The sequence below is a fragment of the Elaeis guineensis genome, chromosome 2 (assembly GCF_000442705.2).
Source record: "Elaeis guineensis isolate ETL-2024a chromosome 2, EG11, whole genome shotgun sequence".
In the NCBI taxonomy this organism is placed as follows: domain Eukaryota; kingdom Viridiplantae; phylum Streptophyta; class Magnoliopsida; order Arecales; family Arecaceae; genus Elaeis; species Elaeis guineensis.
Window position 1 is genome coordinate 11,162,565 of NC_025994.2, and position 13,993 is coordinate 11,176,557.

General features: G+C 39.2%; 2 protein-coding genes across 2 annotated transcripts; both read right to left on the reverse strand.

The window, feature by feature from the left end:
* Positions 1 to 2,358: 2,358 nt before the first annotated feature.
* Positions 2,359 to 3,020, reverse strand: LOC105037067 (pathogenesis-related protein PRB1-3-like). The gene has a single exon (XM_029262295.2). The coding sequence runs from the start codon at positions 2,946 to 2,948 to the stop codon at positions 2,511 to 2,513; it is 438 nt and encodes a 145-aa protein (XP_029118128.2). The 5' UTR covers positions 2,949 to 3,020; the 3' UTR covers positions 2,359 to 2,510.
* Positions 3,021 to 7,256: 4,236 nt separating this feature from the next.
* Positions 7,257 to 13,650, reverse strand: LOC105061570 (pathogenesis-related protein PRB1-3-like). Its single transcript, XM_073251300.1, has 2 exons — positions 13,322 to 13,650; positions 7,257 to 7,537 (listed from the first exon to the last, which is right to left on the reverse strand). Exons 1-2 carry the CDS (start codon positions 13,626 to 13,628, stop codon positions 7,356 to 7,358), a joined length of 489 nt encoding a protein of 162 aa, XP_073107401.1. The 5' UTR covers positions 13,629 to 13,650; the 3' UTR covers positions 7,257 to 7,355.
* Positions 13,651 to 13,993: the final 343 nt, after the last annotated feature.

A 13,993-nucleotide genomic window follows, 5' to 3' on the forward strand; every position in this document is an offset into this window, starting at 1 on the left:
ACGGCTCAAAAACAGTACTGAAATAATTATTGAGCTAGGTTACATTCAAAGACAGTTAAATGTCTACTCTCCCACCAATGATTTTTTTTTTTTTTTTCATCTGGGATATGGGCAGCATATGGACCTTCATCCCAGATCAAGAACCAATATGCTAATGCTGTAACTTTCTTGGAGCTTGTCAAATTTTCTGTTGTCATGTTTTTTTATTTTGTTTTACAGTGATATATTGTTGATAGAAGTACTTTGCATCAACCATTAAACGTCCTAATGTACTGCTTTGTAGACACACAACTAAATTAAGATACACCATGCAAAAGTAGGCCAGTGTTCAAATAACTGGTTACCTTAGTTTGGTCCTTATGAAGTAGGACCAGATTATCATCTAAATATGCTTCCAACTTTCTAAGATGCACTTTTCTTATTCCTTTGCCTCAAAACTGAACACCATGGATTTGGTAACTTATAATTAAACTTGGTATAGCACATGGAGATAGAGAACACCACATCCTATAGGGTCAATATTCTCAGAGTTTGGCGATGGAGGGATTGTACCTGACTGGCGATGGAGGAGTCCGACGGATGTGGAGGGAGAGATCCCGCTTCTTGCGTCGAAGAGGGGAGGCCAAACCACCACCGGGCCGCCGGTGGAGGGGGGTGAGAGTGGGGGGCACTAAAGAGGAAGACGATGGCTGGGGTTTTAGAGTGGAGGAGATCCAAGGGGGGAGGGGAACACCGGGGAGATTTGGGGGGGAGGGGCACACGTCGGCTGGGGTTGAGTGGAGGAGATCGGGGGGCACATCGTGGGAAGGGGCACGCCGGAGAGATCGGGTGAGGGGGACTTAGGGTTTTGGAGCAAAGGATGGGGGGTTTTGGAGCGGCAGAGGGGGGGAGGGGCACGTCGAGGAGATCGGCATGCCGGGGAGATGGATTGGGGTAGAGTTTTAGAGCGGAGGAGGGAGGGTTTTGGAGTGGAGGGGGGGAGGGCGCAGCAGGGTTTTGGAGCCGGGGGGAAGGAGAGGGGCGAGCCGAGGAGATCGAGCAGGGTGGGGGGGTTTTGGAGTGGAGGGGGCGGGAGGGCGCAATAGGGTTTTGGAGCCGACAGGGGGGGTGGGGGAGGAGAGGGGCGAGCCAGGGAGATCGAGCTGGTGGGGGGAAGGATGGTCGTTTTAATTGATTTTTTACCATGGCAAAATACCATCGCAAAAGAGAAAAAAAAAAAGGGAACCTTAGGCGGGATGTTTTAACTATTTTTTACCACGGCAAAATACTATCGTAAAAAAAAAAAAATATTACCTACGGTGCATCGCCGTCATAAAATCATGGATTATTTACCACGGTTCATTTCCGTCGTAAAAATCATAGATTATTTACCACGGCCCATTGCCATCGTAAAAACTCTATTTTTTACTATGGGATTTGATTGCCGTTACAAATAGCAATTAAAATTAATATTTTATTCGCGAAGGTTCCTTGCCATTGTAAATAAATTTTTTGCGACAGTAAATGAACCATCGTAAATAATTCTGTTGCAAATAAATCTTTTTCTTGTAGTGGAAAAAATTATAAACTTTCATTTAGATAACTTTTGTTTACTTTTATCAAAATTGAGTAAAATTATTCAGATTACAGTATGTACATACGGTTAAAAAATTAAATATATCTTTTCCTTTAAGGATAGGGGTGCAGAGGAGCCCTATTCAAGTCAAATATAGGCCGACCTAAGCTATAACAGGTTAGGAACGGAAAAGTAAATTTGTAGGTAGACCCGCCCTCACCTACGAGGCACTTCAATGAACAAGCAGGCCAAGCTTGGAGATTTCCCCAAGCCTGCAAAACCAAAATAAATTGCAACCATGGTACCTGAAAGATAGATTGTTGAGTTAAATATTATGTACAATGTACATTATGTTTGAGCAAAAAGGAGGGAAGCCCACAATTCATTTCATTAGGCATGGATCGTAGAGGTAAAGTTCATATAACATCAAAAGTAATTTCATTGAAGGTCATGAGTTCCACAAAATTACACAAGTTAGTTTCTCAAAAGAGGAGGGAGACCTAGCTATCTCTTAATTACACATTCCAAGTACTAAGGTTTGAACCTAAAACTTCTAGTTCGTAAATAGATTGTGAATATTAGAGTAAAGGCCTGTTCACTCTTCAAGTTAGTTGTTTATTTAATTAATAGGTTATTATCTTGACTCGCTTTATATATTACTTCGATCCTTTTATCCTTTTTGCGTATATGGTGAATGCGACGATTCCATGCATTGCACGTGTGGGGCATACATGATGCCATGCGTCATCACAAACACTATCTCATAGCACTTTGGAGCTTTCCCTTCTGTTTAAACATTTTATGAGCGTGGAACCCAGCATATTATTCCAAAACCATTGATCACCAAACATCTAAAATATCAAACATTTATCCTTTAGGCCTAGGATGCATGATCCTGGCTCACATTTTATTGCCTATACGAAACTACGTACTCACTTAAGAGTGACACCACTCTTCAATACTGACGCTGCCCCACAAAATTGCCCGGTGGGTAATAGTTGCAGGTGATGAAGATGCCGCCGTTGTCGCACACCACCCTCGCGCAACCGATGTTGGTCGAGTCTCGCCACACCACCTGTGTGTAGTGCCCGCACACCTGCCCGTCGGCGCACGTATTGCTGTTGTAGTCATGGTACTGCTTCTCTGACACCCACGAGTTCACAGCGTCCGCCGCCATGTAGTCCGCCCCGCTGCCACCGAAGAGGTTCTCACCGTAGGATCCATCGGAGTGGACGAGCTGGCAGTCGCCACTACGCTGGTTGGCATAGTCCTGGGCATAGGCTGCCACAGAGTCGTTCCACGACACCGGGCCAACACCGACGGCGGCCCGAGCGTAGTTATGGGGGCTCGCGAAGTCTTCGGGGGAGTTTTGGGCGATGGTGGTGTGGATCATGCCTAGAGACACCGCAATGGCAAAAACGAATGGAAGGTTTGAGGAGCTCTTGGTTTTACCTCTCTATTTTGCTTTATGCGCTTTTGGAAATCTTGAATGTTGTTTTTGATTGGAGAAATCCTTGTGGCGGGGATATTTATAATGGGTACGGTTGTAGAAGTCTTGGGTTGGCTTCGAAAGTCAACGCTTTGGATTATTCAAAGTCTTTCACTTTCCGGAGCGCATGCCTGTGTTTGTAGAAAGATGGAGAGACAAGGTCACGGGGCTTATGCGTAGATCTCCGAGCTAAAAATTTTTTTTCTTTTTCTCTAAATTGGATGCCCATGTCAGCATGGACACACCCAAAAAAATTCAAGAAATAAAATATCTTTGAACATTATCGGGTCGACATCCAATCCATCCATACGTCTTCAACGGAGTATTTGGCCGCAAAAAGAGACAATCCAATCCAACTAGAAGTACAGAGCAAAAAGCCATCCATTATACATCTATCATTTGTAAAAGTATATGATATGTATGACTTACAAACAAAGGAAAGTTTTAAATAGTTGCACCATATCTTAGCAAAAAAAAAAAAAAAATGGTTGCACAACATTCAAGAGTCCCTTAGTTAGCATAATGCTCTATATATGATTTTTAGGCAGCATAATTCTTATCGGTAAGAAAAATTTTTGACTAGTTGCAAAATATGCAAAAATTCCTTAACATGGCGATCCATAATTCTTGGATTATATGATTCTCGTTAATAAAAAAAAATTTTAAATTGTTACACAATATATAAGAATCTTTTAATGTCATGTTCCATGATTCTTGGTCCATATAATTGGTAAGGAATGATTCTCACCAATATCACGACCTTAATTTAGCCACTACTGTTAGTTTGCTTCTAGCTATATATGGCTAGTTGGACATAATTAATACCATTAGGAAAACTTTAGAGGCTACTTTGATGCACAACTACCCTTCCATCTGGAGTTTTTCATCTGCTACTGCTAGATGACAAACTGCCGGCACTGCTTCTCCATTATACAACCTCAATAGACTTTGGACATGCAAATCATTATTTTCTAACAACGTAGGTGCACCTCCATGGTCCCTAAGGAGAAAGAATGGCACGTGTTCTTCGGGCGATAGATACCCATCTTCATCTATAAATTTTCAAACTTTTCGAGATTCTTTAAATAAGTGAACATTAATTTTGCATGCCATCTCTTAGAGACGGACTCCATACGCACTAGATTTATCTCTCCCACAAACTCGGAGCTCATCTCAGAATCCACCAATATATCCTAAGTACCATCCAGAGTTCGTCAGACCTCCACACTTCATCTCTCCATCTACACTCGTTTTCACCTAATACTCAACTCCATATGTCACTAAACTCACCTTGAAAGCTCAAACTTCTTCTGTTTGATTCTATAGGAACTGACTTAAGCATCAGAGGGTCCATCATCAAGAATCCCCACCTCAGTATGAGATTTTTTCCTATCTTCGATGGTTTTGTAGGGCTTGGTCCATGGATTCGCTCGAGGACTAAAGCTCGGTTCGCATGCTTCTGAAAGGTTCGACCAGCTCTCTAGAGACTACTTCATCCCTTCTCTTCGGCCCTAACTCAGATGCCTAAGCTAGGTCATCTTTTCGATGGTAACAAATTGGCACTGGAAGGAGAATTCGATCCATATTTGAGGTCTCGAGTTTTTTTTCCCTATTAACTGAGCATGAGGAACAAAAAAGCCATGTAAACCACATCCGCCACCTTCTGAAGGCACCAACGAAATTGGCTGACTCCGATTAGGATCACCAAGATCTCAGCATTTTGGAGGCATCGACCATCTCGACTGTCACCGTCGAACAATTCAGCAGCTCTTACTGTAGTCCAAGTGCTCACTACCATGGTGCAAAGCTTACAGCAATTGACTCATCCACCTGCTCCCGCATCGAGTGATCATCTCGCACCAACACACCAAGAGCTCGCTCCTTCCTCCAAGAGCTTATAGTGGAGTAGCCAATCTCACCCTATCAGCTTAGAAGGAGCACCCCAGATCACCCGATCTATCCATCAAAATTTTGAGCGAGTTTCACTCCATCATTGACCTCGCCTCTCAGATAGAGAGAGAGGTAAGGAATGCGAACCTGCTCCTCCCTTTCCTCTTTCACCTATTTCTTCCTTGCAAGACTCATCTGTGAGTGGATTTGCAAGCCACCAACCTCGAAGTAGGATCAGCTGGCATGACGAGTTGGATTGAAAGATCCAACAGATGGATCCATATTAATGATAGATAGATAGATAGATAGATAGATATATGCATGCTTCCACAAAAGGGATGTATAATTGGATCTTCAACTAACTTTGCTTCAATTAATTATGATGAAAGATAGACTAGCATTGGGTTGGAAAGAGAAGTCAATACAATGCAAGGCTAGTAGTATTAGTTGAGTGAATCGGTCAAGCTAAGATCGAAAAAAATGGGCTCATCATATAGACACTAATATTAATGATACTGATACTAATATGCTAAACCATCATTAATTAAAGTTTATTGCTCAATATGTAATAGAAATACATCGTCAAAGTTTCTTGCTTAATATATGACAAAAATTCATCATTAAAATTCATTGCTTGATAGACTAGCAACATTTTTAAAGAAAGGGAGTATTAACTGATTTGCACTGTAGAAGGTTTTCTCACCAAATCTTTAAAGATTTGCTCAATTAACGAAAAGACTTTTACTAATTCACACGTTGGACAGCTATAAAAGGTCTTGCAATTGTTTCTTGCTTGATAGGAACAGCCAACCTTGTGATTGTCTTCTTCAATTCTCTTGAACCCCTTAACCATGGAGACTGAGCGCTTGGCTTTGATTTTTTTCATCCTTCTAGGCCTCTTTGCTCTCAATGAATGTGAGTATGAAATTACTCTCTCTCTCTCTCTCTCTCTCTCTCTCTCTCTCTGACTATCTATCTATCTCTTTTAAATGAAAATGACGATAGGCAACACTACAATACTAAGAAAGAAAACACCACCTTAACAACTGTTCAACCATTAAAAACACAATAAGTACTTCTTTGGTTAAAGAAAAGTGAGATTCTTTTATAGCACAAAGACACATTTTTGTTTTTAATGATAAATTAGGAGATGTATGGTTTGGATACATGTACTTAGGAATCTTTTTATAAATATAAATAAATAAAAGAAGATCCAAGCACAAGAGAAACGTTTCCTGTTTCTCCCATATTCCGATTATTAGATTTTTACAGGAAGTAGTCTAAAATCTTTTGAGAGATCACAATCCAAAATAATAAAATGCAAGTTACTCGTATCAAAAAAATTCTCTTTTTTCCTTTTTAAAATGGTGGGAGACCTGCAAATAATTCTACTTCAAAAACTACAAACTTCCGTTTAGATAACTTTTGTTTACTTTTCTAAACATTGAGTAAAATTATTGATTACAGTATGTACATACAGTTAAAACATTAAATATACCTTTTCCTTTAAAGATAGGGGTGCAGAGGAGCCCTATTAAGTCAAATATAGGCCGACCTAAGCTATAACAGGTTAGAAACGGAAAAGTAAATTTGTGGGTAGACCCATCCTCACCTATGAGGCACTTCAATGAACAAGCAGGCCAAGCTTGGAGATGTCTCCAAGCCTGCAAAACCAAGATAAATTGCAACCATGGTGCTTGAAAGATAGATTGTTGAGTTAAATAATATGTACAATGTATATTATGTTTGAGCAAAAAGGAGGTAAGGCCACAATTCATTTCATTAGGCATGGATCGGAGAGGAAAAGTTCATATAACATCAAAAGTAATTTCATTGAAGGTTATGAGTTCCACAAAATTACACAAGTTAGTTTCTCAAAAGAGGAGAGAGACCTACCTATCTCTTAATTACACATTCCAAGTACTAAGGTTTGAACCTAAAACTTCTAGTTCGTAAATAGAGTGTGTATATTAGAGTAAAGGCCTGTTTACTCTTCAAGTTAGTTGTTTATTTAATTAATAGATTATTATCTTGACTCACTTTAGATATTACTTCGATCCTTTTATCCTTTTTGCGTATATGGTCCGTTACGTCAACAAATAAAACTTTTACGTTCACGCACTCGAGTGCGCCACAAAATCATGATTCCCAGCACCGTGAATGCGACGATTCCATGCATTGCACGTGTGGGGCATACATGATGCCATGCGTCATCACAAACACTATCTCATAGCACTTTGGAACTTTCCCTTATGTTTAAACATTTTATAAGCGTGGAACCCAGCATTTTATTCCAAAACCATTGATCGCCAAACATCTAAAATATCAAACATTTATCCTTGAGGCCTAGGATGCATGATCCTGGCTCACATTTTATTGCCTATACGAAACTACGTACTCACTTAAGAGTGACACCACTCTTCAATACGGACGCTGCCCCACAAAATTGCCCGGTGGGTAATAGTTGCAGGTGATGAAGATGCCGCCGTTGTCGCACACCACCCTCGCGCAACCGATGTTGGTCGAGTCTCGCCACACCACCTGTGTGTAGTGCCCGCACACCTGCACGTCGGCACACATATTGCTGTTGTAGTCATGGTACTACCACTACAGTGAAAATGATAAAAGGCGATGCTATAAAAGATATTTTACGACGCTAATAAGCATCGTCAATAAGCTTTACGACGCTTCAAAAAACGTCGCAAAAGCGTCGCCTATGTAAGAGTGGAGACGAAAAGCGCCGACGCTTTTTAAAAAGATTGCAATATTTTCTAATGACGCTTTAAAGCATCGTAAAATTAAATTTTAACGGTACTTTTTAGCGTCGTTAATGACAACGCGTCCTCCACTCTACCAAGACGCTTTTCGAAATACCGGCAGTTAAGTCATTAGCGACGCTTATAAGCATCGTTAAACAGTGTATTAACGATGCTTATAAGCATCGTTAAATTTTTTAACAGAAAAAAAAATATACATATTTTATATATAAAAAAAAAAGAATACATACATTCCTGTACAAAATTATATCAATTATTCAAACATAAATCTGTACAATCACCACCATTCACACCAAAAGCAAACTTTAATAGCAAATTTAACCAAACCAAAAGATATTATTTTATATAAATAAAAATAAAGTACTAATCGTCCATTACAATCAAGAGTAATATAAATAAATATAAGAATATAATAAAAATAAAATAATATCAATCTGCAGGCGGATGGTCGTCGCTGTCTCCACATGACGTGCCGCTATCTCGACGGGTGCCTGATGTGCCAGGAATCTACAAGAAACATATCAAAAGCATGATTTGTATATCTATAAATAAAAATATATAGATCATTAAATTAATATAAAAATATATATTTAATAATATATGTTTACCTGAGATGGGCCATACATCTCTAATCAAGATGTAAGCCGATCAATCTATCTCCTCATAGCCTGCATCTCGGCACGGCTCTGTCGCATCTCCTCCATCTCAGCGGCACGACTCTATCTAATCTCCTGTATCTCTGTCTTGAGTCTGCGGATGCGTGAATCCTGAGCATCTGCTGCAGCATGCTGCGTATATAGTAACCTCAGATAACTGAGTGGGGGTGACTCCTACTCCATAACCCCTCACTCGACCGTAGCGCTCTGATCCCATCAACTCTGTGAACACCTCGGCCTCGATACGGTTCTGCTGCGTAGATGCTGCGGACTCGTCGTCACGCTCCGCAATGAGAGATGTAGCCCTCTCCTGTCTTTATTTTGAAAACAAGAGTTATACATAAATAGCTAACAAAATTAAATTAAAATTATTGCAAAAAATAGAATATTAATAATACCGTACATATAAATCTCTCGACTCATCTCGAACAAAAGTACCATCCTGATGAGTATGAGTCATCTGGTAAAACTCCACTTTACCGGATTCCCTCCTATGCTCATCCACCTACACAAATAATTTTAATTTTAAGTAAATAGTTATAATAATTTTAAAAAATATATGAGTATCATGATACAGACATGGTCCACGATACATAATGATATTAGTTATATAAATATTTTAACATAAAAATTAGAAGTTAATTATGAAAGTTTAAGGAACATACATACTCCTATCGGAGTTGTGCATAACTCTTCGACCCCGATGTATGAGGAACAGACTGAGCTGCTCGTGCAGCTCTACCAATAGCAGAATAAGTCTGTAAAATAAAGTAAAAAACTTGTTATATGTATAATATATAATATACAATATAAATCAATATTTTTATAAAATATTTAAAAGAAAAGATAATGAGCATATAATATACCTGTGCCCTCTCGGAGAACCAATAATGAACCAACTCCATCCACTGATGAGGGGGTACATCAGGAGGACAATTCCTAGCAACCTCCTCCTCTGTCATACCCTGTCTCATATAATCCCTCTTCAATTGTGCTCTATATTCTTTCCATTTGCAGTTGAGAGACTTCATTACAAAATCATGAGTGGATGGAGGGAGAACAAACTTGCTCTATAAAAAAAAAAGTTAAATAAAATAAATTATATAAGTGATTAACAATTAATATACAGTATGAACATCAATTCATTATCTCTATAACTCGGAGGAGCTTAACTTTGTATGTTGGAAGCATGTCATTCCATTTTGCATAGCCCAACGGACATAGCTGAGGCCTCCGAGCAACAGTCCCCAAAAATGAAGTCAATAAGCAGATAGCTTTCTTAATTGGCTGACCTAGCTGATTGCACTCCACAATAATTCTCTCGCCCTCACGCATCTGCCACACATCTCATACTATTGTGGATCCGCATCTGGGGCGTACTCTCCCGGATCCGTTTGCAAAAAATACACCAAAGTAACGATATCATAAATATACATAAAATAAAATAAAAATAAAATTATATGAAAGATAATATATACCCGTATAGGGAGAACAAAAGGAAAATACCGTCCGAAATTTTTTCCGAACCCTCAGCATACCATTTGATTATTGTAATGACCTATAGAATTACTTACATTTTTCAAACTGTCCATACTAGACTATCAATTGACCAATGTACATAATTCTTTTACCCGTATAAAAATAAATAAATATACGGATACAATAAAATATGTACATTAATCAAAAGACGGGTCTATGGTTCGATGTATGTATGCAATAGAATATGTACATTAATGTTTCATTTGGATGTTGTTTTGTTGATGTGTGTAACGGGTTAAACAGATTCAATTTTGGGTTGGGTTAATAGCTTCGGTAGTTATAAATCTAACTATTTTTTAAACAGATAAAACAGCTTAGGTTGGTTATATAAACAAGTTACTCATTTAATAAATAGATTAAATGAGTTGGATCAGCTAACTTGTTTATTAAATGGGGTTGGTTCAGATTTCAAAATCTGACATATTTAATCAACTGATCAGATTTAGATTTAGATATTTCTAACCTAGTCTATTTTTGATCCAATCCATTTATGACCGGGCTCGATCTGATTGCCACCCCTATTTCTTAGTAGGATAATTGTGGCATGGAAAAAGAGGTCAATTTAGTATCAAGTATTGTGGAGAGAGCTTGGTAAAGTAATTTTTCTCAACATTCCTTCTTTTATAATAGGTGGTTTTAATGTTGTTCTCTCCATGCATAATGACAGGGGTGGTAGGGACTTCAAAATCTCTTGGAAAGTGCATCAATTTCATAATTTTGTGGCTGATCCAGAGTTTCATGAACTTGGCTTCTTTGGTCCCCTTTGGTGTAGCAATCACCCAGGGCTTGCTAGGTCAGGGCCAGCTTGACCATGCTTTAAATAACTCTAGTTGGTTACAATTCTTTTCTAATACTATGGGGTCCCATATTGATCACAATGCCTTCAATGCCCCCTTGTTGCTTCATCTTGACTCTGGTAGGCATAGATGTTCTAAACATTTGTCTTTTGAGATTTTTCTAAGGGAGTATCCTCCGGCAAGGGACGTTATTGCCCATGCTTGGAGTAGAAATGCTAGGGATTCTGCTATGTACAAGGTTAATCACAAACTCCTTATGGTTGTATCATCTTTTAGAGTGAAACAAGCACAATCCGGGGAGGCTTGAGAATATGCTTGGACTTTGTTGCTCCAAGGTGGAACTCAATCGAGGATCATGGTCTACTCAGGAGGATAAGATCCTCGCCGATTACATAAAAGCCCATGGCGAAGGCAAATGGAGAGACCTCCCAAAGAGAGCAGGTGAAGAGTACTAAACCTTATGTGGCTCTTCTCTGCGGCAGTCCTAAGGAACATTAATTGATTCATTCAAAACCCTAATTTTCTGCACCATTTCTTCTTAATATCTATAAGTATTCCCATAAATTTGGTCTATTTCTTCTAGGAGATCTCCCTTTACGCTGGCATCAATTGCTGGCTTTGGCTCGAGGAGGATTTTTCATCATATAAATTGATTGATACTCTAGGTGTCACTAGATCATGGCTCCTGTCTTTGTTGAATCACAAATTTTACACCATATAAAACCCCTCTCTCTGTCCAAAACATCCTTCTAATTTAGCCTTGAAATATTCATTATGCTTATAAAGTTGTAAGCATTTTCCACTCCATAGGGATAATAAGATAAGGTAACATCCTTCTAGTTCAATTGCTACAGTTAGTATAATCTACCAACCATGCTTTCAGCTAAAGAATGGCATCAGGTAAAAGTTTTTTATTGAAAACATATAGAAAAGAAAAGAATTAGTTCTAGTTCAATTGCTACAGTTAGTATGGTCTACCAACCATGCGTTCGGCTAAACAATTGGATATTTTTTTTTTCTTTTTTGATTCTCTTAATCTATTTATTTTGTTGGGCGATGTTGATGTAACATTGAAAATGTGATCACTGTCAGGTTATTATTATACTATTATTTATACTGAAGTTGATTGATTTTGATTATTTGATTTTAAAACATTATAAATGGTGCAAGGCTAATGGATAATTCTTTACCAATCATTATTATGGGCGAGAAATTGTCCAAGTTTTTCTCAAAAATCCTTTAAATGTAGTCACATATTCCCGTTTCCTGCTTTCTAATTGAGTGTTATTAGTTCATCTCATCCTGTTTAACAGTCTATTAACTATAAATGAACCGGCCATGCTCTATCTAGTACACTCACACCAAATTTTATATGCATTCAGCTAAATTCTGATTTACCATAATATTCTGATCATTTATCCACCTCCAGATCGGAGAAGATGCTACTTTAGTTCAATCTAGGCCAATTTTCATAGTTGTCGCTTGGAAGTATATTACTTTTATATTGTCTGCATTTTACTGTCTTGATGAATGTTAGAAATACGTCTTTAATAAATTACTTATTGTATATCCACATAAAGAATTCTTCCACATTTGCCGTTTTGATGAATGTAAAAAGTCCATTTACTGTTTTGATGAATATTAAAAATTTTATTTGACAGAAGTTCAATAGTCTACAATCCGATAAAATCAAATTAAATCGAACTGATTTTTTTGATTCGATCAAAATAGATTTTTATATATAGTCAGTTTGATTTTAATTTTAATTTTAAAAAATTAATTTAAATTATTTTAATTTGAAAATTGATTTCAAATCAATAGGATCCAAACCATGCATGTCCCTACTTGCTGATTGGATCGTATTCATTCACCCGGCTGAGGAACAAGCCGGGTGAATGTAGACACTGTAAAAATTCCAAGGAGTGGATAATTCACCGGGTGTGTCTGATGGTAGTAATACAGAGGGCATAACACTGGAACAAAAATAAGATATATATCCCTCAAGTATATGCCAGAAATTTTCAAGAAAATCGAGAAAAAAAAAATCTATAAACCCATATGATTCTACAAATTTCAAGAAATTAAGGAAAGAAGAAAAGGAAAAGAAGGGGAGTACCAATGAAGGGGAGAATGATAACAAAGATGTAGAGGCCGAGGCTGGCGCCAGACGAGACAAAGAAGGGAGATTGGGCGAACAGTGATGACGATGGCAGCGACAGCGAGTGCGGCGTAGATGGACGCGGCAGCAGAGGGGAGTGGCGGACGGCGGTGCGGCGTTGACGGCGGGTGCGGTGCCGGCGGCGAAGAATCGGCGGAGATGGAGATGGAGGAATGGGTGGGAGGGGGCGGCGGCAGATAGATTAGGGCACGGGAGAATGGGGGTATTAATCGAACCTAACGATGCTTTTTAGCATCGTTAAATAATGACACAAAAAAGCGTCGGCATTTTTTGTATTTAACGACGTTTTTACTATAAGCGTCGGTATTGAAAATGATGAAATTTTATGACGCTTTTAAGCGTCGTTGAATCACGACGCCTTTTAAAAGCGTCGGCAGGTCAGCGCAATTTAGAAGCATCGGCAAAAAATGATCGGCAACCCCCCCTTTTGCTGTAGTGTGCTTCTCTGACATCCACAAGTTCACAGCGTCCGCCGCCGTATAGTCCGCCCCGCTGCCGCCGAAGAGGTTCTCACCGTAGGATCCATCGGAGTGGACGAGCTGGCAGTCGCCACTACGCTGGTTGGCATAGTCCTGGGCATAGGCTGCCACAGAGTCGTTCCACGACACCGGGCCAACACCGACGGCGGCCCGAGCGGAGTTATGGGGGCTCACGAAGTCTTCGGGGGAGTTTTGGGCGATGGCGGTGTGGATCATGCCTAGAGACACCGCAATGGCAAAAACGAATGGAAGGTTTGAGGAGCTCATGGTTTTACCTCTCTATTTTGCTTTTTGCGCTTTGGAAATCTTGAATGTTGTTTTTGATCGGAGAAATCCTTGTGGCGGGGATATTTATAATGGGTACGGTTGTAGAAGTCTTGGGTTGGCTTCGAAAGTCAACGCTTTGGATTATTCAAAGTCTTTCACTCTCCAGAGCACATGCCTGTGTTTGTGGAAAGGTGAAGAGATAAGGTCACGGGGCTTATTTGCAGATACCCGGGCTAAAGATTTTTTTCCTTTTTTCTCTAAAGTGGTTGCCCATGTCAGCATGGACACACCCAAAAAAAAATCAAACAATAAAATATCTTTAAACATCATCGGGGTCGACATCCAATCCATCCATAAGTCTTCAA

Excerpts from the sequence above, each read along its gene's own strand:
- LOC105037067 (XM_029262295.2), bottom strand. The coding sequence starts at position 2,948 with ATGATCCACACCACCATCGCCCAAAACTCCCCCGAAGACTTCGCGAGC.
- LOC105061570 (XM_073251300.1), bottom strand. The coding sequence starts at position 13,628 with ATGAGCTCCTCAAACCTTCCATTCGTTTTTGCCATTGCGGTGTCTCTA. Across the intron at positions 7,538-13,321 it reads CTTGTGGATGTCAGAGAAGC|AGTACCATGACTACAACAGC; the intron begins ACACTACAGCAA and ends CACTGTAGTGGT.